General features: G+C 41.8%; 1 protein-coding gene across 1 annotated transcript; it reads right to left on the reverse strand.

Annotated features, from left to right (window-relative positions):
- On the reverse strand, positions 1–25,313 carry foxo1a (forkhead box O1 a). Its single transcript, XM_080889980.1, has 3 exons — positions 24,344–25,313; positions 4,567–4,758; positions 1–4,192 (listed from the first exon to the last, which is right to left on the reverse strand). The coding sequence occupies exons 1-3, from the start codon at positions 24,965–24,967 to the stop codon at positions 3,005–3,007; spliced, it is 2,004 nt and encodes a 667-aa protein (XP_080746106.1). The 5' UTR covers positions 24,968–25,313; the 3' UTR covers positions 1–3,004.
- Between the last annotated feature and the right edge of the window lie 1,491 nt (positions 25,314–26,804).

Below are 26,804 nucleotides of genomic sequence, written 5' to 3' on the forward strand. Positions count from 1 at the left end.
GACACATCCTTTACACATAAGTACATTTATTTAGGTTTTAATACATTAATATTGAACATGTTACATATTTGTATTGATTGCATATCACACAGCACAATTCCAATTTATTCCTGTATACCTGCTCAAGGTAAATGTAACAGATTTTCATTTAAAATATGTAATAGGAACTCTTCCTCTTGTTACGAGGAGCCCTTAGTTATTAAATATACAAGTGAAAGTGCAATATCTGAATTGGTCCAGGATCTGCATTTTGAGCAGGACTTCTCTAATGAATAAATATTGTGTGTTTCATTTTAAAAATGCGATAAATCTTTGACATTTTTTTTTCATTAATTTGCTTTTTGATGCCATTTTCTAAAAACTGTAGCTGAATACAATAAAAACAACATTGTCAGTTTACAAAAGCTTAGCATATCAATCACTGCATTTTCTATTTTCTAAATAAACTTCATTTTTTTCCCCATAGACTATCTGAAACATAGAGTCTTGACAACACCATAACATCTCACAGCACTATGTTACAATAAAATATCTCTGTTAAAAGTTCAAAGAAAAGGAAAATAGAACAATAGCAACATAAAATTAAAGAATACAATGCATAGATTAAATCATTTAAAAATGTAAAGATATAATTTACTTAGTACAACTCTTTAACTTTTAGAGTGAACCTATGTGGATTCATTACAGTTTATCCTGACTTGAGTGACCGGCACAAATATATATATGTTTATATATATATATATATATATATATAGTTCTGAACATATAACATGATAAAAATGCTAAATATATCACTTTGACTTCAAAGGCAAATTTGGCTATAGTACATTATGGCATGTTTGGATAAGAAAAGGCAACACCTGGCAATAAAGCCCAAAAGCAGCTTCTATATTGGCTCCTCTGCCTTTTGAAATGTTAAGCATTTAATTTGACTCTACATAAACTTGCTTACTCCCTGGCTTCAAAAAAGAAAAGAAAAAAATCTACGTCACTGGAGTCGGATCATTTGCTGGTTTGGAGTTTGCAGGTTTTCATTTCAACCAGAGAAAACTTTAAACTAATTCAAGAACCTTCACTTGTGGCTGAAGGTAAATTCATTAGCGACACAGGATCGCCTGCTGCTGTGTGCGGTTTCTCCATCATAACATCAAGACTAATGTAAATAGGTGACTTTCAGTTTTTGCCTTTGTCTCTCTGCCACCTAACCAGTCAATTTTATGAGAACCAATTATGTTTACAGATATAATCTTGAGTATTACTTTTGATTCTGCTTAATAAAAGTCAACGACGGGCTGAAAAGTTTGTCGCTAGAACAGCAACGACTGGGAAACGACCGTTTGAAAATGCAAATATACAAGCTGAGATAAAGAATCAGACACGTAACACTTAGTGGCAGTTTGCTTGGAAAACGAACAATAATTTAAAACAGACCTGTTACGGAAATGATAATTTGCGCTATCAAGTCACGTGATACCATAATATCAAATGTTTAGAAGGACACGATGATATGTAGAGGTAGGAGGGGCAGTGAAAGCAGTAAGGCTGTTCCTACTGACAGCATGAGAGGGCTCTTTTGGACGCTGTGCTATCTAAATCAGTCACAGTAACCTTTTAAGACACAGAAGAAAATACAAAAAAGTTGTGAAACTGAGCAGGGCACAGGCTGGTTACTGGCGGCATCTTCTGCAGGTGTTATGCAGCCTTGGTGTGAAAACAACAGTAGCGCTGAGAATATCTTTTATCCAAACCGTCTTGACCTCGTAACATTCACAGCGCCGAAAAGTGTTCAGGAAACCATAACAATAACAATTTACAGTCACTTATTTCTTCCCGACTTCTAAAGAAAAGTCAAAGTAGGAAACTGACAAGAAAGAGTTCACCGTTCTTCAAGACTGCTGGATTTGAGTATCGTATGGACCGTAGACATTTACAATATAAAACCCTTCAAGCCTGCAGTCTAAATTTACTTTGTTAGGCACAATAAATAGGCCCCTGTGGTATTAAGGTTCAGAGTGACGAATGACCCAGAACAATTCTCATGTCTGAGTGCAGGTTATGCACCAGCATAAATCTCTATTAACCACAAATAATTTATGCTGAATCTAGTAAACATCTAACTGCATCATTTTTAATAGACATTCTTAATGTATTTACAAGAAATCAAAACGCGTGTTTTCATTTTACAGCCCGATTGATCTCAAGCGCAGATCTGTCCACTTAGCACGGTTGAAAAGAGTCTGATCCAGTTTTCTCTGTGGGGCTCATTTCTGCTGCCTCGATTTTTGCTTCCATTCTGTAAACACTATTTACAATTGTGAAAAATACATGACAAGAAATGATTTCACAAACTGTATGATTACAATATCTACATTCAAGAAGTAAGTTTTTATGTAACATCACTCAAGGATCCGTTGAGAAAGATCTCTCTTTTTTTTTCTTGTTTTAAATCATGTCTGTCAACATAACCCATTCGCCAGATTACCTTCTTTGATTTCTCCGCAGCAGTAATCGATCACCATTACAAAAATCTTGATTGATGTGACACAGTAAACAGCTTGGTGTGAGTTTAACTTCTTAAACAGACTGCTCTGCTGCTGCTTCTGCAGATGACCATGATGAGATGGTACTGTAGTTGGCAGTATTGTCTGCAAAGATTACAACTACTGTATAGTAAACCAGAGACGTGTGTTTCAGTTTGGCTCATATGTTAAGGCAAAACGTTTGGCACTTAGTTTGCACTGACTTATTTCAGAAAATAATCCTGACATCACCTTCAAGAACTCTGGTGGTCATTTGTCCTCAGCAGATCAGGACCGGTCAAGTCTGCTGCAGTGATCTGAGAAGTATTTTTTGAAACAGAAATGATGGTGGAACAGTGACTGCAGGTTATGTCCAGATGAGGAATGTATCTTCAGATACATTTTTAGTCCGATGTCAGTTCTGATTGTGACCATGTCAGCAACGGGAATTTAAGTAGAAAGAACTTTTTTGTGAATCACAGTCTCTAACCTGATACCCAGCTATGCGTGGTGGTCTTCACCCCATGTGGGAAACCTTGTTGGGTCACCACTGGCTCAAAGTTGAAGTCCAATGAGTCCCCGTCCATTAGAGTGTCATGGAGGACTGTCTCCATGTCAAACTCAAACTTCTCAATGGACATATCATCCAGGTCACTGGGCAGTTTTTCTTGATGCGAGGGTGCTGACAATCCCGGTCGACCGTATCTGTTGGTGTTAAGAGGACAGAAGCCGCCGGGCATGCCTCCCCCGCCGAGGTGGGCAGAGAGGTCATAAGGCATCTGCATCTGGCTTTTGGCTGTCGGTAAACGTGCGGCGCCCCCGCTGTAGTTCAAGGTCATGAGCAAACGGCCATTCATAGCCGATGATGTGGCTGAGGCTGGGCTGTGCACATTGTGGGGATGAGTGTGAGGGAGACCATGTGGATGACTGCTTCCTCCTCCCATGAGTTTGGCCGCATGCTGGCTGCTGTTGTATGGTGGCAGCATACAGCCTCCGCTGGACTGAGACACAACAGTGTCCACTGATGGCATTAGCTCCCCGTGCTGGTCCGTATCTGATGTCAACAGTTCCTTCAGAAGCCCTGCGGTGCTGCAGTACTGGCTCATACTGGGCCCGAAGCTGGATTTATTCTCTGACAGTGTCTGCAGTGGCATAGATGACAGGCTGTTCATTCCTGCTTGGCCATACACACACTTGTGGTATTCCTGCTGAGACTGGGAAGCCATGCTGGGCGAGCTGTAAGAGGGGTACCCAGGGCTCGGCTGCATCATTGGAGAAGGGGAGGACTGGGAGGAGCCAGGGGTTGTCGCCCCTCCTCCAACCTGAGAGTTATTTGGAGAGAGCAAGTTCAGGTTGTCCAGGAGGTTCTCCATGACATTCTCAGAACTGTGTCCCAGAGAGCCTGTCATCTCTGTGAGACTGGGCAGCGTGCCTGTCATCTTGGCCCCGGGGGCTCCGGGGTAGCCCATATGCACGTCTGCCTCTCCAAGGTCATCCTCAGGCACAAAGGGCGAGAGGCGACCGCTAAGAGTGCTGGCGTTGGAGCTGGTCCGAGGCCTGAAGCTGTTCCATGCATCATAGTCATCATTGCTGTGGGAGTTGGGGCTGCCAGGCCACTTGGAGTAGGAGCCTGGGCTGTCTGCACCTCCATCAGGGCCGCCCTGCAGGGACAGCTGAGGGGAGACAGGAAGACTGTCAGTGAACCAGTAATATTATGCATGCCAGAGACGTCAGTTTAAGTTTGTAAGTGAGGCAGAAACCATTGAACACAGGGCTGACTATTACTAAGCTGTCAGTGTCCATATATTGTAATATAAGAACAAAGTTAAAGACATGAAGAATGTGACTTTACTTTTCAATCAATAGCATATTTTTCATGTTAATCAGCTTCAATTAACCTTTATTTAAACTATGGCAGATTAACACATTATCTCAAGGTACTGTACACATTGCATACACAGTGAGTAAACAAGTATTGAAAAAAAATCAATAAAATCAGTATGTAAATCAATAAAGAATTCTTTCTGACCTCGCAAGCATGAGTTACCTTTTTCTTTGCTGCTCTTCCTCTGCTCTTGGTGAACTTGCTGTTGTTGTCCATGGAGGCTGCCCTGCGTCGCGGGGACTTGCCGCTCTTCCCGCCCTCCGGGTTTAGCATCCACCATGAGCTCTTGCCCGTCCCCTCATTCTGCACTCGAATAAAGCGGCTGTGGAGGGACAGGTTGTGTCTAATGGAGTTCTGGAGCAGAGGGAGAAAGAGAAAAGCTGGGTGAGCAGCGGACAAACAGAGGGTTTTAAGCATGCCCTTTTCCGACAACACCTCAGATCTGATTCATCATACAAGTGCAAATCCATCTGTACAGGTGGTCCTTTGTAAAAACACGCTCACCTTTACAGCCGACTTACAAGGAGAAAGCGGAGATTTTAATGTCACTCAACAATCTAATGCCGCTCGCTATTCAAAAAACACATGTGCACAAGCAAACAGACAATAGATGTCAGTAAGTTTACTCCATGAGCAATATCCTAAACAGAGCGGGGATTAAACTGCAGACACTCTTTTCTCCAAATTCACTGTAGGTGCGGGCTTTCCCTCACAAAAACAGAAGGGCCTATTGTAAAACGCTATTATACCACATTCCTCCTAACTATGTGTCTTGTTTAAACCAGTTCAAAATCAAAGGGAGGAAATAGACTAATCTTTCCTCCTTACAGACACACTTATGCTGCGCTCTAACGTTGCTTAGTGACACCACCAGTGGAAAAACTAATTTTTGTGCAGGAAGCTAGTGAAGCGTTGTTAAAACAGAGCAAACAAAAGAGCGAGAATATTGAACAAATGTCTGCTAAGCACAGCGCAGAGAGTAAGACAGCACGTCGCCCCTGCTTTATTGGAAGTTGGAAGTGCACTGGGACGCTTGGCTCTTCAACATCACAGAGTGAATTTGCTGTTCAGCCCGTAATGATTTTAAAACTCTACATCAGCCTAAGCTGTCACTGAAGTGACCATTTAACCTCAGATGATAATTTATAGTCTCTAGGCTCTGCATTATTTTCTGTCCAGGTCTTAACATGAAGTAATGAGCCTTGTCCAGACATTACTGTGCATGCGTAAAGCTTGTTGTTTTGGAAGAAAAGCTAAAACTCCCGGCACACACACACGGCTTAGCATGCATGGTGTCTAACGTCATCAAGGCTGTTCCTGCTGTGAGTCACCGCTTCACATCTGGTTCACAGTTTGCCCTCTGCTCTGCCTTCACCTCCGCTTCTCCTCATTTCTACCATCCCTTTGGAGTCTGGACACTAAAATCTACAACCAGTATAATCTATTACACAGTTTTTATTGCTAGTGATTTTTATTTCTTTAAAATAAGAGATACAGGACTTTCTCAGCATTGAAATTTATCTGTTGGAGAAATACTGAAAAAGTGCACATGTGATTTCATAGCATTTAGTTTACAATGATATGAAACAAACAAACAAACAAACGACTCATATTGTTGCTTTTCTGTAATTAAAGTGCACTACAGATCTGACTGGTAACCCTTGGAGGAACTCGGGGTCTAAATTAAGTTCTGGCTAATATTTTAAAAGTATTCCAGTTATTAAAGATCTCTGGGGTGATGACTGCAGGACTAAATATTAATACAGTCTAGAGGATTTGCAGTATTTCAGTCTTCTCATTGTCAATCTACACAGTTGCTTATTTTAGGTTTATCATTTCATGCATTTTCCTCTGCTTTGCCACTATTACTGGTTTCTTTCAGCAGACTATCACTATCAATGATCCCTGTTGCAAAGCAGCATGTAGTACCTGCTTACTATTGTTTCAGTGGTACCTGTCCTTTGCTTTCTACAGCCTCAGCATCACCTATTGGATTGCAATTGAGCATAGTCACATGTAAAAATGATAAGTGTAAGCATGTGACACTTTTTCAAGTGTCAGCCGGCTAATTTGACCAATTTTCATGTATATTTAGACAGTGCAGGAAACACACAATAGTCTTTATCTGTTGTTAAAAGGTTCAAAGACTAAAGGTTTTTGGTCATTTTGGCGAAAGCTGAGATGCTTGCAAGACTGAAACAAAAAGAATGATCAAACGCTGAGATGGTAATATGGGTCAACCTCTGAAGCCCAGACTGAGTTCATCCTCATGAAACTGCAAAGTCATAATTTGATTATTTTCTCAAACCGTTAGAGCCATAAAATACATTAGTCGCAGGACAAGTATGATTCCCCCATCACAGCTGGACTCGCTTCATTATGAAGTGATTCTTTTTTAAATAACATAAATGTTGCTGGATATGTTAATTGGAAAACAGATAACTTCAGAAAAAACACGCCATATTTTATTTCCCTGTCCTTTATTTTCCTTCAACATCTTCTGTTCCGTGTCGTACTTTTCCCTCTTTCCCCTCCTCACTGGAGGACTTGAGCCTGTAGGGCACATGAGGGCCTGCATGAACACTGGTGCTTCACAATAAATGTAATTACCTCTGAATCAAATGACCCAACTGCTTCAGCCAATAGTTGTGGTTTAGTTTGCACGATCTGAGGTACGTGACAGCCCTTCCGTGATTCTCCAAGTAAATGCTTTTCTCCCCCTCCTCCCCCTCCTGCACATCGGTAGCTATGACAAAACTCAAGGAGTAATGTCTGGTCATGAGCCTCTCTTTCCCATGACTGCGACGAGTGCTGCTGATTTCAGCTCTGCTGGGACAAGGAATGAACGCAATGTGTGCATCGACGCCGGGATGTCCTGTTGCAGCCCTATATCATCCCGGTGACAGAAAGTAGAAAGTCACAGCTAAAGTCTCTTACTTTAGTGACCCAGGTTTCTGCTTTGTCAAATGTCACGGTTAGAACGCGGGGTGTAATAATCCAAAACATTTTAAAACCCAGTTTAAAAATATTGATGCAAGGCAGGGAGTACCAGCAAAGGGTCATAAAAGCTGCTCTAATGGGAAATGCCAGAACTCGGCAGAACTTGGTGTGCCGTGTGGGGAGTGTGGCTGAGTGCGTCTGGTGGGGCCAGTGGAAAAGCCTCGTCTCACACTGTGTTTGTGTGTGTGCGCGAGTGTGTGTGCGAGAGAGTGCCAGCTCATGTTTTTAGTGGAATGGCAGTAGGACAAACAGCAGCACAGTATGGTTTTGATTTTGTAGCTCACTCCGCTGCAACCAGTGATATATTGGTTTTAAACACACGCTATTGGGAACAAACAGACACGCACACAGTGATCCACTAAGACAGAAATGCAGATGTACAAATGGAAATCCCTTTGCTCTCATAATTATGAAGCCTTTCTTCTTTAAGACCAGGCAAGTATTATTTCTTTCTTGTTAATATCTTTTTAATTAAAAGTATGCGTTTTTTTTAGGTGTGTGTGTCCATGTGTGTGTGTAGGGGAGGGGTGGCTGTGGGGTCCTCTGACTGAATGCGACACTGGTTTATCTCTGGCTGCAGTACACAGGAATCTAAACATTCCAGCTAATCACTGTGTGCAAAGTTCAATTGTAATCACAGCCAACTTGTTAGTATCTCTTAGGAAACAGTAAAGGCAGGATTCCCAGCCAGGCAGCCATCACAATCAACATTCCTCAGCAAGGTTACAAAACCCATAATTTCGCAGAAGTGAACTCTTGATTACTGTCGCTGGAGGACGGTCCTATCTTATGTTGCATGAAAATTTGACAATAACACTTTGTCATTTCAAAAGCAGAACATTCCGTTTCTTGCCACACACACACAAAAAACCCCACCATCTGCACTTACAATGCTAACACATTAATATGTGCTTGAAATTAATCTTCTTTGCAGTGAGTAATCATAATAAATGTTGACTGAAATACACATGCGCGCACACACTGTAGCCTTCTCTCCGTTGTTCCCGAGCTCGCCGTGAGGAGCACCACCTCCATTCACGGTCAACACTGCACAGCCGTACTGGCAAAACACAAGGAAGTGACCACATGAAAGAGGACTGTGACAGGAAGCAGAGCTGACTTCCTGTCTCACAGGAAACATGGCGGTCAGTAAGCAGAGAAAAAGGCATGGAATGTGAATTCGTGAGCCAAGTGGACACCGCAAAAATCGCCTCCCCGAAACCCACTGCCAAAAGAGTTTATGTTTGACAACAGGCGATAATCCCTGATGTCTGATGTCACACCACAGTCATTAAACGAAAGCAAAGTTCACGTTGTCGTGTGACTGCTGAAACTGAATTACATGACTGAATACGTCACGACTCGGCAAGAGGCTGCAGCGTGGCTGTCTGGGCGGTTTGAGTCCAGGAGAATGTGTTTTGAATGTAGGCTGTTGAGAAATGCAGAAAGAGGAGCTGTGTGACAGAGTGGGCTTGGATCAGTAAAGAACAAACTGTGCTGATTTAAAAACTCCTTCTCTGGCAGCACTACTGAAAGGCCACACTGTTCGGTACATCACCCTCCCTTTGCTTCTGTCCTCAATGTCCTCTTCCTCTCGCCTTGTCTGCTCTTTCCTACTCCTTTCATCTCTTCTTTTCCAGTATTCTCTCCCCTCTTTATCTTGTTTCCATTTCTGCTCTTTTGTTGCCTACCTATCCTATTCTCAGCCTGCTTGCTTACCTCTCCTTCTACTTGCAAACTGCAGCCAAATACCTGCAAAAATCTAGACACTGTGCCACACAGGTGTTTCCGATTGACCAATGTGCTGGAAGCTCTCCGAGTCGTTCAAATGTCAACTTGTCTAATGAAAAAATCCCCAGAAGAGCGCAACACCACCTACATGCAGTGCTGCTTTGAATAATGTAAACCCGCAAGTGAAACCTCAGCTGCAAAGGCCATATAGCTACACGTATAAAGTGCAACATTGCTCCCACCTCACTGACTGAAAGCGTGCAGCATCTATGATCTCACACGCAGCAGCTATAGCTTCACACACATTTACCAGAGATACGGAACACATGAAAGTGAAAATGTGGTTTCCATGCACTATTTCCACTGAACTCATTAGAGAAACGGTGCTGTCCTTACCGTGCATTTTCACCTTTTGTTACGCAATTTTCAGCCTTAAGAGGAGCTCTTCACTGTAACTACCTATTGTATGTGTAATGTCTGCACCTGTGCGTGAGACGACAACCTATAGAGTATGCGCACAATTTCAAACCACCAAGATAAGTAGCCCTAAAAGCTGCAGCTGGGTCACGTCTGGAGCCTTGTGCTGAGTCTGGCAAAGGGCGAGAAATATGGTCAAGACAGAAAATGTGTAAACCAGCTATTAGCCTAACACCAGCTTAGCATGTCTGCCCGCTTAACAACAGGATGGGGTTGAGAACACAGCTCTAGGTGAGGTGATGGGTCAACAAACCGAATGAACTCTCGCTTGCTGTGATGAAGTCATCTAAATATATACTTGCGATAACTTTCTCCACTCTGTGTCAGACACACTTAGCACTCTTTCGTCCAGAGTCTGACTCATTTGTTTTGTTTTTTTGTTTTGTTTCTGGGTTTTCTTGTTTTGGTTTTGTCTTTGAATGGGTGGGGTGGCATCTAATACCTGGGGAGATTTCTACTCTAGTTGTAACTGATCAGTGTTTCCTTATGTGCATATAAAAGCCACATTCCCTACAAAAGGCTTTTCCAAAAGTATCTCAAATATTGTCACAAATTTCCAAACAATGCAAGGATTTTTCATCTTCATAATCACTTTTTTTAACTGTTAAAATATCAGAAAATAAATTACTAAGGTTATATTTTGTCCCATCTAGTATTATGCAATTAAGTGATCTTGATCATTATCATTGAAAAATACTTTTAAGTGTTTAAAAACTGGGTTGCTATAGCTCACCTTGCTGAGCAGGAGGCCTGTGAACGGAGGACTAGACTTTTCACTGCAGGGGCCAATCATCAAACCGATAAATGCTCGTTTTGGGTTGCTTAACCTTATCCTCACAGTCAAAGTAGAGCATGGAGACGGAACAAAGTGAAAATGGAGAGTCAGACATCAGTATCTGTGGTAAAGAGTGGTCTCGCAGCATCTGGAAATAGTTTCGATTTCTAAAACTATAAACACTAGAGCAATATCTGCCACAAGATAATTTTTCCCACCATTCCAAAGGGGGATGTTACCATCCCATGAGTACAAGAAAGAAAACCTGCAGTCCCCAAAATGACCCACTTAGCAGCATCGAATGCTTGTGTCTTCCTTTTCAGCCACATCTCCCCTAAGAATTGGGCTCATAGCTCATTATCTATGTCTTTGCATATTATCAAGACATTTAGTTGTATGTAATACTTTGTGGTTGTTTTGGTGCTCTGTTAAGGTGCTGAATAGTTTACACCATTGGATTCATTTAGGATTTAGTTCTAAACCAAGTCAGCTATTACTCCTTGAACCTAAAATTTTGGAGGCTCCTTCTTAAGTCTTCTCGTTTAAGGTCTAACAAACACAGTGAATGAGTTTCATTCCAGCTATTACATGCATATTAAGACCATTCTTTACATCAAGATGATAAAAATATGATAATATTTTTGCCCAAATTGTCAAGCTACTTACAATGAATTTGTTTGTCTCTGTCTTACACACATATACAACAATAAACCAATACAAACTCACATTGCCACATTTGCAGAGCAATCTGACCAGACCGTGATGACTTCATGTATTTGCAGTTTGATATGTTATCTTCAGCACCAATATTGAATTGACCAGTGATAATCACTGACCTATTTACTAAAGTCAATAAAGCGATGATTATAAAAGGCAGTGGAAATAAAAAGCAGGGCACAGGAAATGTAAAGCCTTAGAACTGGGTTCATTATTTATAGCATCTTTTTAAAAAAGAAAACATATTCTAAGGAAAAGGAAATGATTGTTGCCATTTATTTTGCATAGCAGCAAGTGGCACGGCACAACACCTTAGGTCAAACTAGCTAAGGAAAGCACAAACGTGTTACTGTTGCTAGCGATATAAAAGGAAATCTATCTTGCCACAATTCAGTTAAAAAAAAAAAAAAAACGAGTCTCAGATTAAAAATGGAAATTGACCCCAGGATAAGGTTCTAGCTAGAAATAGCTTCTTTTTTGCCCTCTCCCAACATCCTACCCCCTTCCTAGTCTTCTATTCCTCCCTTGTCCTTTTCACTTGCTCCCCAGGGACATCATGCATGCATGCTACTTGCCACAGCTGATCGCAGACTCATGTTGCAGCAAGAACAGTCCCTTGCTCACCCGTTGACGTCAACTTTCAATAAATCAATTTGGCAAAGAGAGCTGAGTGAGAAGGCCAATAGACAGAGCACTCAGTGTGCAGCTCCTCAAATTCACTTTAGAGTTCTATGAGTCCAAGTAGCACTCTATGTCTTCCAGGAAAGTACCTCTTCAAAATGGTCATTGTCAGATGCTGACTTATATGAATGTCGTAAAGTGGAGAAGGAAAGGCAGAAAACGCGAGTCACGCAGGAGAAAATCTGTCTGCAAATGTATTTACTGACGCCTTTTGGCAGGATCGCCTTTTCTCAATCCTTTGCGAGCAATCTTAATGCAACCACCCCCCTTCGTCCAGACACACACACACACACACACGCGCACATATACAGAGCTTGGAAGCCCGAGTGGATGGTGATTGGTTAAGTTGAAGGTTGATCGATCTCAGACGCTGCAGACAAATGATAAATAGTCTGTGAGTGGTTTTGTGCATAGAGGCAGAAACCGCAAAGCTACTGACACTCGAGGATCTTTCATCACCGTCCGATAGTGTGAGACAAGTGGCGAGTGAGATGAGTGGCAGAGTGGCTATTAGTGAACTTCCTGCTGCATTGTATCCGCACAGGAAGCGCTGGCCAGTCCTGATACTGATTCTTCTGGTTTATATGCAAAACACCGCAAAATGAGACCCTGGTAGGTACAAAAGCAATGGACCAGCTGGAGAAAACAGTGGGTTCAAGAGCCACAACTTCCTAATCACAACTTTCCCGTCTGACTGCACAAAACAAGAGGAAAAAGGAAAGAGTGGAGCCTTATCCAGGTAGGCTTTTCCAACAGGATCACAATGGTGGATAAAACTCTTACTGCACATTTAAGAAGCAGTTCCCCACTTAGGATTTGCTCTCATTAAGGAGCCAAACACACATAGCTTGGTGAGAGAATAACATATCATCTATCATTTCCTCTACTTTGGACAGGCCTCATATTTGGACAAATTACTCCAAAGAAAACTTTGCGGAATATCTGAGTGAGTGACCAAACTTTAAACTATATACTCTAACAATCGAACGAGCACAGTCGAGCATGCATTCTCAATTCCATTATTTCAAAGGATGCAGAAATCCAACATAAATCTTGGCAGCAACACTTGATGGGGGTCTAGGTGACATTTATGGGCACAAGACACTTTGAAAATAATGACGCAGCAAAAAGAGCAATGGCAGCTTTCTGTTTACATGTTGTGCTCTCTCTTGTGCTCGTTAATTTCTTGACTCGGGCTTGTGCAGCATGCTGCTCATGTGTATAGACAGGGACTAGGTTGTGCTGGCTAAGCTTACCATGCTAAAATATGTGCATGTGTTGCTATGTGCAACACAATGCGAGTCTGTAAATGCACAAAGCAGTGTCTGTGGAGCGAGGATATTTTTTGCCTCTGATCGGCACAACTACTGGGCTGGGCTGCTGCCTGCTCTGCATGGATAAAGATGCAGTGTGTGGACCACTGCTGGGTGCCTGTTTGGTGACCTGCCTCCATGGGCCTGGCCCACCACTGGATTGACAGGGGGTGGGGGAAGTGTTTTGGGGGTTATATTTATATGCTTCTTACCCCAGTTCAAACTAGCAAACACAGGGATATCCCAAAGCTATTTTATGGCTTCCAGTGGAAAATCTCAAGTCAGTGACATAGTTGAGAGGATTACTCATTACCACAGGTCTCCTTAGTGGTGCATAATCAGACTGTAAAGCACTGATACATTTCTAAGATGTCTTTAAGAAAATGGCTGCATACAAATACATTGGACTGGAGTCTCCGCTCAGAAGATTTAGCAATATGTGGAAGGAGAAAAAAAAAAAAGCTACATCTGCTAAAATTCAAACATCAGCAGAAAATCTGAGAAAAAAAATGACCGCCCACACTGTCTGAACACTGTCTCTTCTCAAAAGTAACCTTCTGAAGCAGCAGGGAGATTCCTGTTACGCACTAAAAATGTCACCAAAATTAAAGGACATCACTTGGAGGTTAACACTTCAAGAGTGCAAAAGAGAGCATAATGTCAGCACTGTTACTGTGGGAAATCACTGCTACCATCTTAGGCTGAAACTAAAGTCACAGTAGCAGTCTTTTAAACTTTTACTTAGATCTCTTTCCATCGTCGAGAAAATGTAGTTGCTGTACCGAACACATAGCTGACTACAGTTCGTTAACATGTTTTTAACTGATCACAGTTTAACGGTGAAAAACGCAGGTCCTGATAGCTTTTCTTGTTTTAGCTTTATACACAAAATCTAAAACAAAACAAAACAATATGCACATCAATCAGACTCTGTACATCTGTAATGCACTTACCTGTTTTCTAGTTCTAAAATTGGCGTGATTCACGAGTGACTGTTTTCAGAGAAAGGAAATTGCTAAAAAAAACCTTAAAAGATGCGCTGGAACAGTTATTCTTTTTGTCACAAAGTGGGTTTTAATGGACTCACTTTAAAAAGGAAATTACAGTGACACATATGAAAAAAACATATAAACACATACAGTATGCAAATGGAGCAGGAATGCAAAAACTGTAACAATGCAACTTTAAGAAGACACCAAAGCAGCCAAATATTTTCATGGTTATCTTAAAAGTTATTTCCATCTTTTCTGAAAATTAAACCAGAGAGACCACTAAAAGACACACACTGTATACTTTCAATATCAGCATCTTCTTATGCTATATAAAAGCATTGTGAAGACAGCAGAGGTAACCACAGATAGAGTTAAAGAACGAGAGTTTGTGAAGGGCTCTGTTTTCTCATGAGGTATAAAGTGAAACTAGACTGATGTGTCCCACACTGTTAGGTACAGCGAGAGATGGCAAGTATGACATTAAGTCAGCTTAGGCTGGACTCAGTCATGGCGATCATTAAAAAGCTGGCATCGGTACAGGTCAGGGCAAGTCAACATTTATACTGTGTCTATTATTATATTAAGTCTAAACCACAACAAACCACGACATTTAAGTATTTGAAAAGAACATGTAAAAAGTTTGTGTTGAAGGATAATCAGCAATAACACTGACTCACTTCCAAGCACTGAGCAGTGCGGAAGAAAGGAGAAAAATGAAGGAAACGCTGGAAGAGGAAGAAGCCACTGAATCTGGCGTCATTCTCAGTGTTGCTTCCTCTCCTGATGACATCACTATCTGTGTTGCATACCTTGTAGTGCTTTCAAACCACCCACTTCCTGTCAGTCTGAGGCTGAAGTTTGCACCTCTTAAAAAGAAAGGTTAGCAGAGATAAGAGTTTCTAGAAAAAAACATTATTTTTCCATAGTTACGGCAGCCAGCTGACATAATATCATTGCTGCCTTTTATTACTTTAAGTTTATGCAACAATACATTAATCACTTTTTCTGAGAGTCTAATGTTTGCACAAAGCAGATTGTGCAATTCAGACTTTTTAGAGTGATGGGGAAATTAATAACTGCCTAAGACATGTATGCCAAACAATTAGTATTAAAGCGTCAATATTAGTACAGCGCAAAATATCACAAAAGCAGCTCGATGGTGAAAGACGACAAAGGAAGGATTCTCTCTTTTGATTCATAGAGCATCGTAACATTTCCCACCATTTTCCCAATGGCTCCCTCTTTAAAACAACAAAAACGCTTCTGAATTGCTAACAAATGCCGGTGTTGTAAACAAACCATTTTCTTTTCAATGAAAACTTGCTTGTCAATCACATCAACCACAGTATGAATGAATCACTGACAGCAGAATGTGTCGACATGTCATTACACATCAAATTGGCCCGACTTACACGGCAAAATTTCCCAGAATCCAACACAGCAACCCTGAAAGCTGAGCCGCACTAGGAGGCAGAGATGTTACCCACAGACTGCACAGCAATATTCACCTCCACCAAAAAAAAAGCAAAAAACACTGATGTTTATTTTGAGCAGACGTACGACGTGCTATTTATACAGGCAGTTACAGGAGAAACGCATTTTGCACCTCTCACATAAGCCAACAATGACAAACTGATATCCTTCTTTGGTAGGGTTTGGTTGGTACATTTCAGGTTTTAATCCAGTTCCAGTTAAGGTCAAGTAACCACTGCCCTACCCACTGCACCCATAAGCACTTGATCAGACAAAGGCCTTTCTATACAAAACAGACAAAAGTGCAACAATGTTGCAACACCAATGCAAATCTAAAGGGAACACTCCCAAAGGCAGTTCAGTTATAGGTTTGTGCTCTTTGGCCTTGAAATAACCTATGTTCCTATGACAAAGAAGCGGGAAACCTGCCTTCAGATGTACAGTCATAACAGCACTTCTGATTTTAGTGTAGATTTTAATTTCCACCCATGTCAGCCAGCTGTACAGTTCCAACGAGTGTTCATGTATGTGACAGAAAGCCAAAATGGATGTGTGATGGTGTGATAATACCAGTCCAGCCTGACAGGCACCGTGCATAATCGCTTCAGGGCAGGAATTGCACAACAATGTGGGTCTGGGTAATGCCTGTGGTTTGGGGCCCTCAGCAGTGAGCCTTCCCATTAAAGTGTTGCTCTGTTCACTCCTTGTGTGTCTGTAGCTAGTTCACACTCATATATAAGCTATGAGAAACGGACGGGATGCGAAATTTGCAAGTGTGAAGAAGCACCGTGGGTTTTCACTTCTTATTTCTACGGTGAAATTTTTTTTAATCCATACCACAGTTCCTCTTCTCACACCATAAAACAATGCTGAGGTCTTAATGGTAACCCCACAGAGGATTTTTTTCAATTTTCCTGACTGGTGAGAAGTTGTGAAAAGAAGAGGGAAAAAAAGATCACGTGGTTTTGTCTTGCTACTACCAAACCCATAATCTTAAAAACAAAACATTCTGACTCATCCTAAATGACTGTTTACCTGACAACGACACTGGATGTCAACTTCATATTTTCAACTCTAGCGTAAAGCAACCTGCGTGGGCGCCACTCCTCTGTAAGGCTGAATGAAGCTCTAGTATTTACTGGTATCTTTTGTATATCACTTCTACTTACTCACAGTTACTGGACACTACAATCACTGAGTGATCTCTCTCCTGAATGATCTGGTCCTCAGCCAGAAAAAGAACTGACAAAACAAAACTCTGGCAGGAGTGCTGCGGAGCTCTGTCATGCCAGTGTCTGAGGCGGTGGAAACAGCCGTGTACACATTTGGCATGATTTGTTTGAAATCACGAAATGAAAGGGGCTCTTTATGGGGTTTTCCAGTTTCCTTTCCAGCGAGATAAAGGCTCTGTAAGTAACTTAGCAATAAGTTACCAGTTGTGGTCCTGGCTACGTCACTAACTGAGGACAAAAACATCATTTCCAACCGGTGTAGGTGTAGATTCACATTCAAAAGTTGCACTTACTGTCATAAAATGCATTGAGGAAGGATTATTTTTTCTCAAGTTTTTCAGTAAAATTTCTCATTATAGGCTCATTCCTGGCTGCATAGTTTTTGCCAGACCATCTGGAACATCTTGCCAACCCAAACACTTAAAAATGTTGCTTTTTTTCTGCTTTACAGAGAGCAGCAAACTGTAAAGGCTGTTGGACTGAGACAGACAGACGTGAATGCAGAGAGAAGCTCCACGTAGGATCAATTGTTGATACTCATGTGAGGTTAAAAGGATGTGATGCGATAGAAACAGAATTACTTAACTCCTAAATAAAAACACACGTGCTCCACGTGCAGATTTAAACATCCAAAAATCATTTGACAGCAACGTTGCACCACATTGCTTGTTATTTCAGTCTGGTGACCCCTTAATATCACAAAGTGTTTCTTACTAGCAATAAAAGACAACAGAGGGTAATGCTAATGTCGGGTCTCAGAAGAAAACAAATATGGAGCAGGACAGAAGGAAAACATGGCATTGTGAAACAATGTGTGGAACTACTAGTTTCACACTGTTGCTCAATCAAGTTTGAGAGGATGAGCACAGTTACATCACATCATGTGTATCACGCTGCTATACTACGCACAGCCAAAACCACCTCAAGTGGATCTACTTACGTCAACCGAAAAGGACAAACATTTACTGCCTCTTTGAAATGTGATAAATGTCATTCTTTTTCAGGATTAGATATTCTAAACAGCCTTCGGTTTCACCAGTGTCACCTTTGAATCTTGGAGGACAATTTGAATTGACAAAATGGGCAATTAAAGGGTCAAATGACTGATATGTTAACTGATAACAGGTATAATTACTGCTGTCCTAGGCAGAGACGGTTAAAGACTAACAGGTAGCAATCATCAATACTCACAGCTACTTTCTAACACCTCTGGTGCGCCAGCTATGGTGATTCACAACTTCAAAGCACTAAGCGATACAAAAAGTGAAGGGGAGAGGCGGTCGTAAGTGGATACTGGATTAAAATCAGCTGGGGAGAAAAGGAAAGGCAGAGTATCACGCCACAATAAAAAAAGATATAAAAGCCTGCGCTGGAATGTTCCCTGTGTCAGCCTGTCTGTCTGCCATCATGTCTGCGCATCTGCCAGCAGCAGGGCTTTAATTATGAGGCCCAGGTTATGTGCGCACACACAGTAGACTAACGTCCCACATATCTCTAACACAGTGCCTCACAGTTCCGCTGACTAACCAGTGGCACCAGACTTTGGCCTGCGGCTCCCTGATTCCAGTAAATGTCTTGTTATGCAACTCCTAACAAGTATCACCCAGACTGAACTGCTGTGTTTTCTCTCCCTTTTCTTAATTTTCCCCTAAAGACAGTAAGCAGTTAGCTCCTTGGGGGTTTGCCATGGCAGGGCTCGGGTAGTGGGGTGGGAGATGGAAGTTAGTAACCCTTCAAAACACCAAGTGTGGCCCGCTTTGTGCTGAGGCAGAAAACCAGGAATGGAGAGGCAGGCGGCGCAGTCAGGAAATGGGGAGGAGGGTGAGGAGAGCTCCTTCAGCTCTATGCCTGAGAAACACAGCTGCCCCTCATGTCTTGGGGCAATGCCAAGGTTGGACTCCCTGATTGCCTCAGGGGGGTGAGAAGTGTGTGTGTGTGTGTGTACATGTGTGTTTGTTTCCAACCAGCAAACACAGGAGGACTGCTGTTTTATCCAGCTATCTGTCCTACTAATACACATTCAGACCCAGAGAAACAAACCGCCTGTGAATGGTGATAAAGCATCACCAGCTTTCTGCTCACTCAGCTAGAATACCTAAATTCTCAGCTTCTCCCTTTCTTTGAGCCACACTCCTGGTAAATCCATTTTAGATAGCAAGCAGCAATCTGATTCACCTCTGCATCATCTGCAAAAGTTAAGACCATTAAATAAGGGTGCAATGTGACTCTAAATCCTATTACTGATCAATTAAACTTAAAGGCGTTGTATACTGCAAACCAAAAGACATTTCTCAGACCAGTAATTCGTTTCTTTTAAGAAACCAGCTTTGGGTTAAACCATTTTTAGCAATGAGCTGGAGCTCATATTATACTGGAATAAAACACACTCACACACACTAGCAATTTGAGTGCAGAGCAGTTTTTACTACAGTCATATCATGACTGCTGAAACACAAGATAATATCAGATTTCATTCATATCGTTATATCTCATATATTCTACATCACACTGTAGTTCAAGCTCAAGTAATTTTAACTGAAAGGCTCCATAATATACTTGATCTGTTCAGGTGCTTTCAACAGCATTATGTTTCATTTACGTATTCTACTTATGAGATTAAACTAATAATTTAAAGATTAGCCAATACAAGTTTGCAAAGGTATCAGATAATAACTAGAAGTAGAGCTTTCCAAGAGAATTCTTGAATCCTTTGCCGTTGTTTATGTCAACAATTTAAAAGTAGTATAGAGAACCAGGTGTCACTGTTAATGATTCCACGTGTTCCAGAGAGTTTATGGAGGGTTTCTTTTTTGTCTTGATATTTTTGAGGTTCATTTTGTGACAGAATAAGTTTCTCTGATCATAAAAGCAAAAAGTGACAATGTTTATTTTGTCAAACTGGGCTATTTGAAGTTTCACAATCTACATTATTCTTTACTCTAAACAGGTACATGGGATCCATGACCCTTGATTACTTAACTACTACACAACCTATGTGGTGCTAACCTTGCTTACTGTAAGACTAAGACGGTAAGAGGGATTGGAGTCAACAGGTGCATTTACATGGTAATGACCCTCGTGTCGCTCGCTGTACAATCTGCTCGGACCTACGTGTTTGTCTGCTTCGGCACAGTTTGCTTTGAGACCCGTGGGAGTGTTTACCAGCGTAGGCTGAGGAATTTCAGGTCAAGAGAGCATCGAGCACAGAGAACACCCATGGCCAAACTGATCTGGTAACTGACATCAAAGTGTACCTGAGCCATCCAGCTCCATCAGTGAAAAGCAAATATTTATCCTGTAGTGACGTACTTATAGTAGAGAAATACACAAAAGAACAGACTTTTGGCATATATGCAAGTGTCTGCATACATAATGTTTATAATATTGCCCACCTAATGCATGCATATGTTTGTGTGCATGCAGCAATATGAAATCCTGATTGTTATGCTTATAGTGACTTAAGGAGCATGATTTTTTTAAGTTAGGCAGTCTGTTGGAGAACTGGACATATTAGGAAAAAAAATAAGCAGTTCTGCAGAGAGGTTTGGGGATGCATCATTTGTGCCATCTGTTCGTCTTCCTGTTGGATGGCATCCTGTGCCAGGGCCAATGTCCAGTCCACTCTGAGAGCTTCTCCAAGCTGGTCCCACCTGGCACAACTGTCCTCAAAATTCACACTGTCACAGACGGCCTGAGAAGTGTGGAGGCTGTCATGACTCAGTTCAGACACGACCAACTGTGTAGGATCAGCAGCGCTGAGAATCAAGCTCAGCGTCAAACAATTAAGAGTAGATAGCTCTAATCATAGAGACGTGCTTCAACCAGTTCACTTTAGGGGAGCCACGTTACCTGAAAGATCAGCAACATTGAGGAATAATCTTTAACAGGTTCTGAGACACTGATCCAAAGGTAAATTACAACTAATATTTTAAGGTGTTGAGCAGTCAACGCTTCCTAGAAACAAAGAACTCGGGTTTTGCTTTTGTTGTTGAGATCTATCTACGTCAGAGGCCATGAAAAAGCTTAGTTCACGACTTAGTCAACCAGTGTTTCAACCCACAAGCCGCAGAATATGTTCTTATTCTGAGTGTTTTAATATTATCATGAAACCTCAAAGGATAAAAATCAAAAGTTATTTGGCAGCGCTGTTGTCATCAGACTGACCGGTTGATCGATATGCTCTCATCCAATATAGCCTCTCATTGTTTCGACAATTGCTGGTGTCATTCTCCAAGGATACAAGTGCTACATCAATAGCCATTCAGGATTAATCTATTCTTTTTGGTAGGGGGAGGAACAGGAACAGACTACCTGAGAGAAACAGAATGGTCTGAACACACCTAACTCGAACTTAATCGAGATGGCCACGTCTACTTTACAAATGTTAACAAATGTAACTCAGCACCAAATTATGGCCACGTTTTGTTCAAATGAATGGCCACAAGTTGTGTGGAGACTTTGCAAATAGCTTGCATCTCGCAGCTCAACGACTAATGAGGCATATTACCCAAAGCAGTATCTTAAAAGCTCTGCCTCAAGATTTTATGCAAACTTTCGTGCTTAACACTTAAGTGTTAACATATGAGAACATCAGTGTTTGGTCTCTCGTGTAGTCAGAAAAGAAAAAATGCAATTTAGCACCACTGACACGAGGCCGATTAGAGCTATTCCCTAATAGCTTTTGTGCTGATATAGCTCTATTGTCAAAACTCGTAATTATAGACAGGTGCGCTGGTTGACTCAAGCTTTTTATGGTTATTTATTATTCGTTAAAACCAATGGGCAGATTTGTTTTGCCCTGTGATGAATCAGTTGTTTAAAGACTAGGCACAGTTTCAGCTGCAAAGTTGTTCTCTGATTAACTACAGTCCAATATTTAGCTTGAGCGCTTTTGTTTGTATGTCTACAGTCCTTCTGGAATGACATCTGCCACACAATTTACATATTTTCATACTTCCAACAGGTCATTTCACCCATTGGCAGATAATACATAGCAGGACTGAAGATCACAAAGCCTGGTCTCAGAAAAAAGACATTTTGCACATTTTAAAAGGAAACAGTGACAATAAATACCGATTAAGTGGATTAAAAGATGATTCTATGTAAAAATAAAATTAAAAAAATAAACAAAAACCCCCCCAAAACGCATGACTCTCAAACGCTATATTTAAACATCATCGTCTTTGGCACAGATACTTTCTCTCTATCCCACCTCATGAGTGTGGTTGCTTTGGAGAGACAATGTGTAATGGCCCCCCTGTGTGGAAGTGAGAGGAGAGCTTTATGAATAACTCCCCTCGCAGCCATGAATGGCACTTTGCTTTCCCACAGTATTACTCAGTTTACACCCCCACCATGGCAGGATAAGCCGTGAGCCCAAGCGGTGGCTGAGCCGCCAGTCACACGCAAAAATGTCACACGCTAAATGGAAGCAATAAAAGTGAGAACGTTGATTTTTTTTGGTTTAGTTTTATTAATGAAGTCACAAGGACGTATTAAGACTGTGTCACTGCAACTCTGCTGCAGTCAGTCACTTGTCATATCCAGTCTCTGCTACGCAACTTCTTAAAGACATTACAATACAGTGCTTTGCTCTAAGAAAAAGGGTGTGTTTTATGGTCACTGGAGTACTAGTACTAATGATGACGCACACATAACCAAGTAAATGGTTATGTGTGCGTTTATTGATAATTTGCAACCTGAGACTTAACATGACTAACACCATGTGGGTGTTTCTGCTTCGAGGTTTCAGCTTACCACACACTGCCTACAGATTCTTGACTTGATTATTTCTTTTAATTTCCATAAAAATGCAGCATTTGGATTTTTGTTTTACAAACAAACTACAGAGTATTAAGGATGACTAGCATCCCTTGCTCATTGGGAAAACATGCTTAAAAGCATGGTAAATACGGAGGAAATCAACAAGCAACCTCTTTCACAAACACACCGACACATTGCACTCAAAAGTTTCATTTGTTGTCTCACCGATAAAAAACACACATTTTATGTTAAAAGCACCTTGCCTACAAATCACAACAAAGCCAGAGAGCAGCACAAAGCTGGAACCTTTTAGAGTATGAAGGCATACAAAGAAGAAGTGAAGGGGAAAAATGGCTTCTGGGACAATATCACCACCCTAGCAACACATCTGTCCAGTGCCTGCTTTGTTTACTGGGGGATATTTCACTACACTGGAGGGGTTTTTCCACTCTCATTTAATTTGTCTTCACAGGACTACACTTGACAGCCTAACATGAGTTTGTGTCCTTTCTGCAAACACTAAAGTCAGATGAATGGATGAATACGCGGAAGGCAGTTTATTGTGGTAGTTTTTGGCAAAAGTATGCAGGTCGCGTGTGAATGATTAATTAGGGAAAAATATCTGTCTACAAGTCCGATTCAGTGCAAACCAAAGGAAAAAAAAGAAATTCTCTTTAGCCTTTGTGACTGATCTGAATGTGTCATCTCTCAGCACATGACTCAAACATGGGATCCTGCTGACACGGGAACACAAAAAAACAAAAGCTTTAAATTTCATCGGCAGCCCAGACAGCCTACAACACTACAACAGAGGCCACTGTGTGGCTACAGGCGCAATATGATTTCCTGCTGTGAGAGTAGACTGTCATTAATTTATTGTCAGACACCAATGAAACTATGTGTCTCCAAAGAGAGGTTTACGCCCTTCACTAGTGTTCAGTGGGAGGGCCTGTCACACCACATCAGAAATTTTAAGTCCCCTCTTGCGTAATGTTTGGGACAGTTCCTAGGACACATGAATGCTGGTATCTCCTTACAACACAGATGTATAAATAAAGCTTCATTCAGTGCTCACACACTCTGTTATGGAAAACTGTGATTTAGCCTTAAAAAAAAAAAAAAAAAACTGAAAGAGTAGATCTTTCTAAATGATTTTAAGTCACAACTCAAAACATTTTCTGAGGGAAGCATTAATTTGGGGACAAGAAACATTCAGTTTAGTTAGGATATTCATATAAATCATCAAGTCAGATTACTGCCTAAAGTTATAGTGACATAAACGGTCGTTAAGTGGATGGATAACAATGGAAGAGGACATGTGAGCATGAATGGGACTAACACATAGCAGCTACGCAACTCTTTGTGCACGCTTTTTGTCAATCCCGGGGAAAAGTATGCATAGGGAGCAAATCATGTATTAGCACAAGTCTCTGCAGATGATGATAACCCTCGAAATGATTATGGATGATAAAAATAAACAACCCTGACCAAATGCATTATACAGTCACAATAAACCGACTATTGAACACCACAGACAAGCCAGAAATCCCTGGAGGGGTATTACAGTGATACCACAGGAGATAAAAACATAGCATAAAGCACAATGAAGCCCCTGTGAACCCACTGTTAAGTACCCACAGACACACCAAAACTCCCCACTGAATAACATTTTTATTTTTCCTTTTATACAAGAAGTACCACAAGCAAGTGCTTTATCGGACACACCCGCACGCACGCACACGCACACACACACACACAGTTAAGAATAAGAAAACAAGTAGTTACCTTCCATCCTGCAGAGCTGTTGCTGTCTCCTTTGTCCTTGAAATAAGGCACACTCTTCACCATCCAGTCATAAATCTGAGAGAGAGTTAGTCGGTTCTCGGGAGAACTTTCGATAGCTTTGGTTATGAGGTCTGCATATGACATATTCCCCCATGCGTTTCGCCGGGAGGAGCTGCTCTTCCTCTGGGCAGCGGCAGCAGCGGCGGCCGCGGCCGCTGAGGACGACGAGCCGACCGGGGTGGAGAGCAGAGGCACCTGCTGCTGCTGCTGATGCGGGAGTTGCGGGTTCGGGTGCTGCTGCTGCGGATGCTGCTGATGTTGCTGCTGCTGCTGTGGAGCTTGCTGGTGGACGCAGTTCTCCTGACACTGGAAATCAGTGCACAGGATGATGGGTTTCTGCTCTGTGAAGTCCTCGGTCTCCTCCAGCAAGCTCAGGTTGTTGATGAACTCTGTGTTGTTGGCGGGTTCCTGCTTGACAGATGGGACTGGTGAAGAGGTGTTGGAGTCGCCCGGGTTGATAAACTCCGGCCGGGGCAATGGCCAAGTGCACGACCGGGGCCGCGACAGCGGTTCAAAATCCGGGTCGATTTCCACCGGGTGTGGCTGCTGAGGCGCTTCCGCCATGGTCGAAAGGTGAGTGAGAAAAGTGTTACAATGTCATGTAATTGTGACGAACCTGTCGCTCCTCAAAAGCAGCAACTTCGCCTCGGAGACGTGAGCGAACGCAAGATAAAACTGACCGGGAAAAGAGAGCTCCGCTTGGGCGCAGGAAACAACACTGAAAGTTACATCCCAAGTCGATAAAAAATTAAAAAATAAATGTAAAAAAAAATCAGCTGATTAAAAGAATGATTCTAAAACGTCTTTCAAGTAAAGTCGAGTACGTGGTCACAGTGTGTTGACCCGCTGGTTTGTTTTTGTCCAGTCCTATAGACGTTCCGTCTGCTCCTCGTACAGCCTGTTGACTCTGTTGTACATACAGCTTGTGAGGACTTACTGGAAGTATCATTTGTCAGCTGACACCGCCCACATTTGACTGACAGCCGAAAAGCACCAATAAACTGCATCGAAAGACTAAATGAAAAAAGTAAACCTGTGGAGAGCAAATGTGGAAGATTTTTTTTAAAAATTTTAACGTAATTTCTACAGAAGAATTATATCCATTGCTTTCCCCTAAATATCCTGTATTTAGGTCAAAACTTAGCAACTCTAAATCATTCATTATTTACGATTAAATAAGAGCAATGGTAACTAAATATTCTGTTAGTATTGAAAGCAGACTACAGACTCTGTAAGAGTAATTGTAGCGTGTGTAGTAACATACAGCCAGAGTCTACACTGGCGCACCATCAGAGCGTCTTTATAACCTGGGGTCATTTTTGGTTCACACTAAAACTGGACGATGCCAATTTTTAAGCACTGAACTGGAAATATCGCGCTCTGCGGGCTGTGTGGCTGCCTGTTGCTCGGGAAACGTGATTAGAGAAATGAATGGATTCCACCGAGCATCCGCAAGTTTTAGATCCAAAAGTCACACAGTGAGTCAGGAAGCAGACCTCAAAAATCCACGAGGACGGTCACATTAGTTGAACATTACTGAGAATCCGTGGGTAGATTTTACATGTGCTGTGTGTGCAAGCTGTGATAACAAGGAGCAGGGGAATTACTTACCTGATGCATATTCGTATTTTCGCACATATCGCAGCTACTTTTACTTTAAATTCAATATGTGCATATGTTTATTGTACTAGCATATAAATAGTAAGGCAGCACGGTGGCACGGTGGTTAGCACTGTTGCCGCACAGCAAGAAGGTCCTGAGTTCAATTCCAACATCAGGCCGGGGTCTTTCTGTGTGGAGTTTGCATGTTCTCCTTTGCGTGGGTTCCCTCCGGGTACTCCGGCTTCCTCCCACCGTCCAAAGACATGCACTTAGTGGGGATAGGTTAATTGGATAACCCAAATTGTCACTAGGTGTGAATGTGCGAATGAAAGTGAGTGCGAATGGTTGTCTGTCCCTGTATGTTGGCCCTGCGACAGACTGGCGACCTGTCCAGGGTGTACCCCGCCTCTCGCCCTATGACAGCTGGGATAGGCTCCAGCGCCCCCCGCGACCCTGAAAAAGGATAAGCGGAAGCGAATGGATGGATGGATGGATATAAATAGTATATAAATGGCTGCACTGATGGCTAAAACAGGGCTATTTTTAATGCTTGTCGGCTGCAGGCGGTACTTTTGTTTGCTCAAGCTCGTCCTAAACTTTACTATTAACCAAAAAAAGATTCCATAATTAATTTGATACTTATGCCTCCCTGGATGACCTGGTAATAAGCTAGATTTGTCACAGAATCTGCGCTGTGTACACATTTTATAGTTTTAATTATCATTTCATGAGCAAAAATGCTAATAAAAGTAAGGTCTTTATAAAATGTTCTCAAATGGTAAAAAGGAAAATACAAACT

The sequence above is a fragment of the Rhamphochromis sp. 'chilingali' genome (genome assembly GCF_963969265.1).
Source record: "Rhamphochromis sp. 'chilingali' genome assembly, chromosome: 8".
Lineage (NCBI taxonomy): Eukaryota > Metazoa > Chordata > Actinopteri > Cichliformes > Cichlidae > Rhamphochromis > Rhamphochromis sp. 'chilingali'.

Excerpts from the sequence above, each read along its gene's own strand:
- foxo1a (XM_080889980.1), bottom strand. The coding sequence starts at position 24,967 with ATGGCGGAAGCGCCTCAGCAGCCACACCCGGTGGAAATCGACCCGGAT. Across the intron at positions 4,759-24,343 it reads ACAGCTCTGCAGGATGGAAG|AACTCCATTAGACACAACCT; the intron begins GTAACTACTTGT and ends CCTCTGCTCCAG. Across the intron at positions 4,193-4,566 it reads GAAGAGCAGCAAAGAAAAAG|CTGTCCCTGCAGGGCGGCCC; the intron begins GTAACTCATGCT and ends GTCTCCCCTCAG.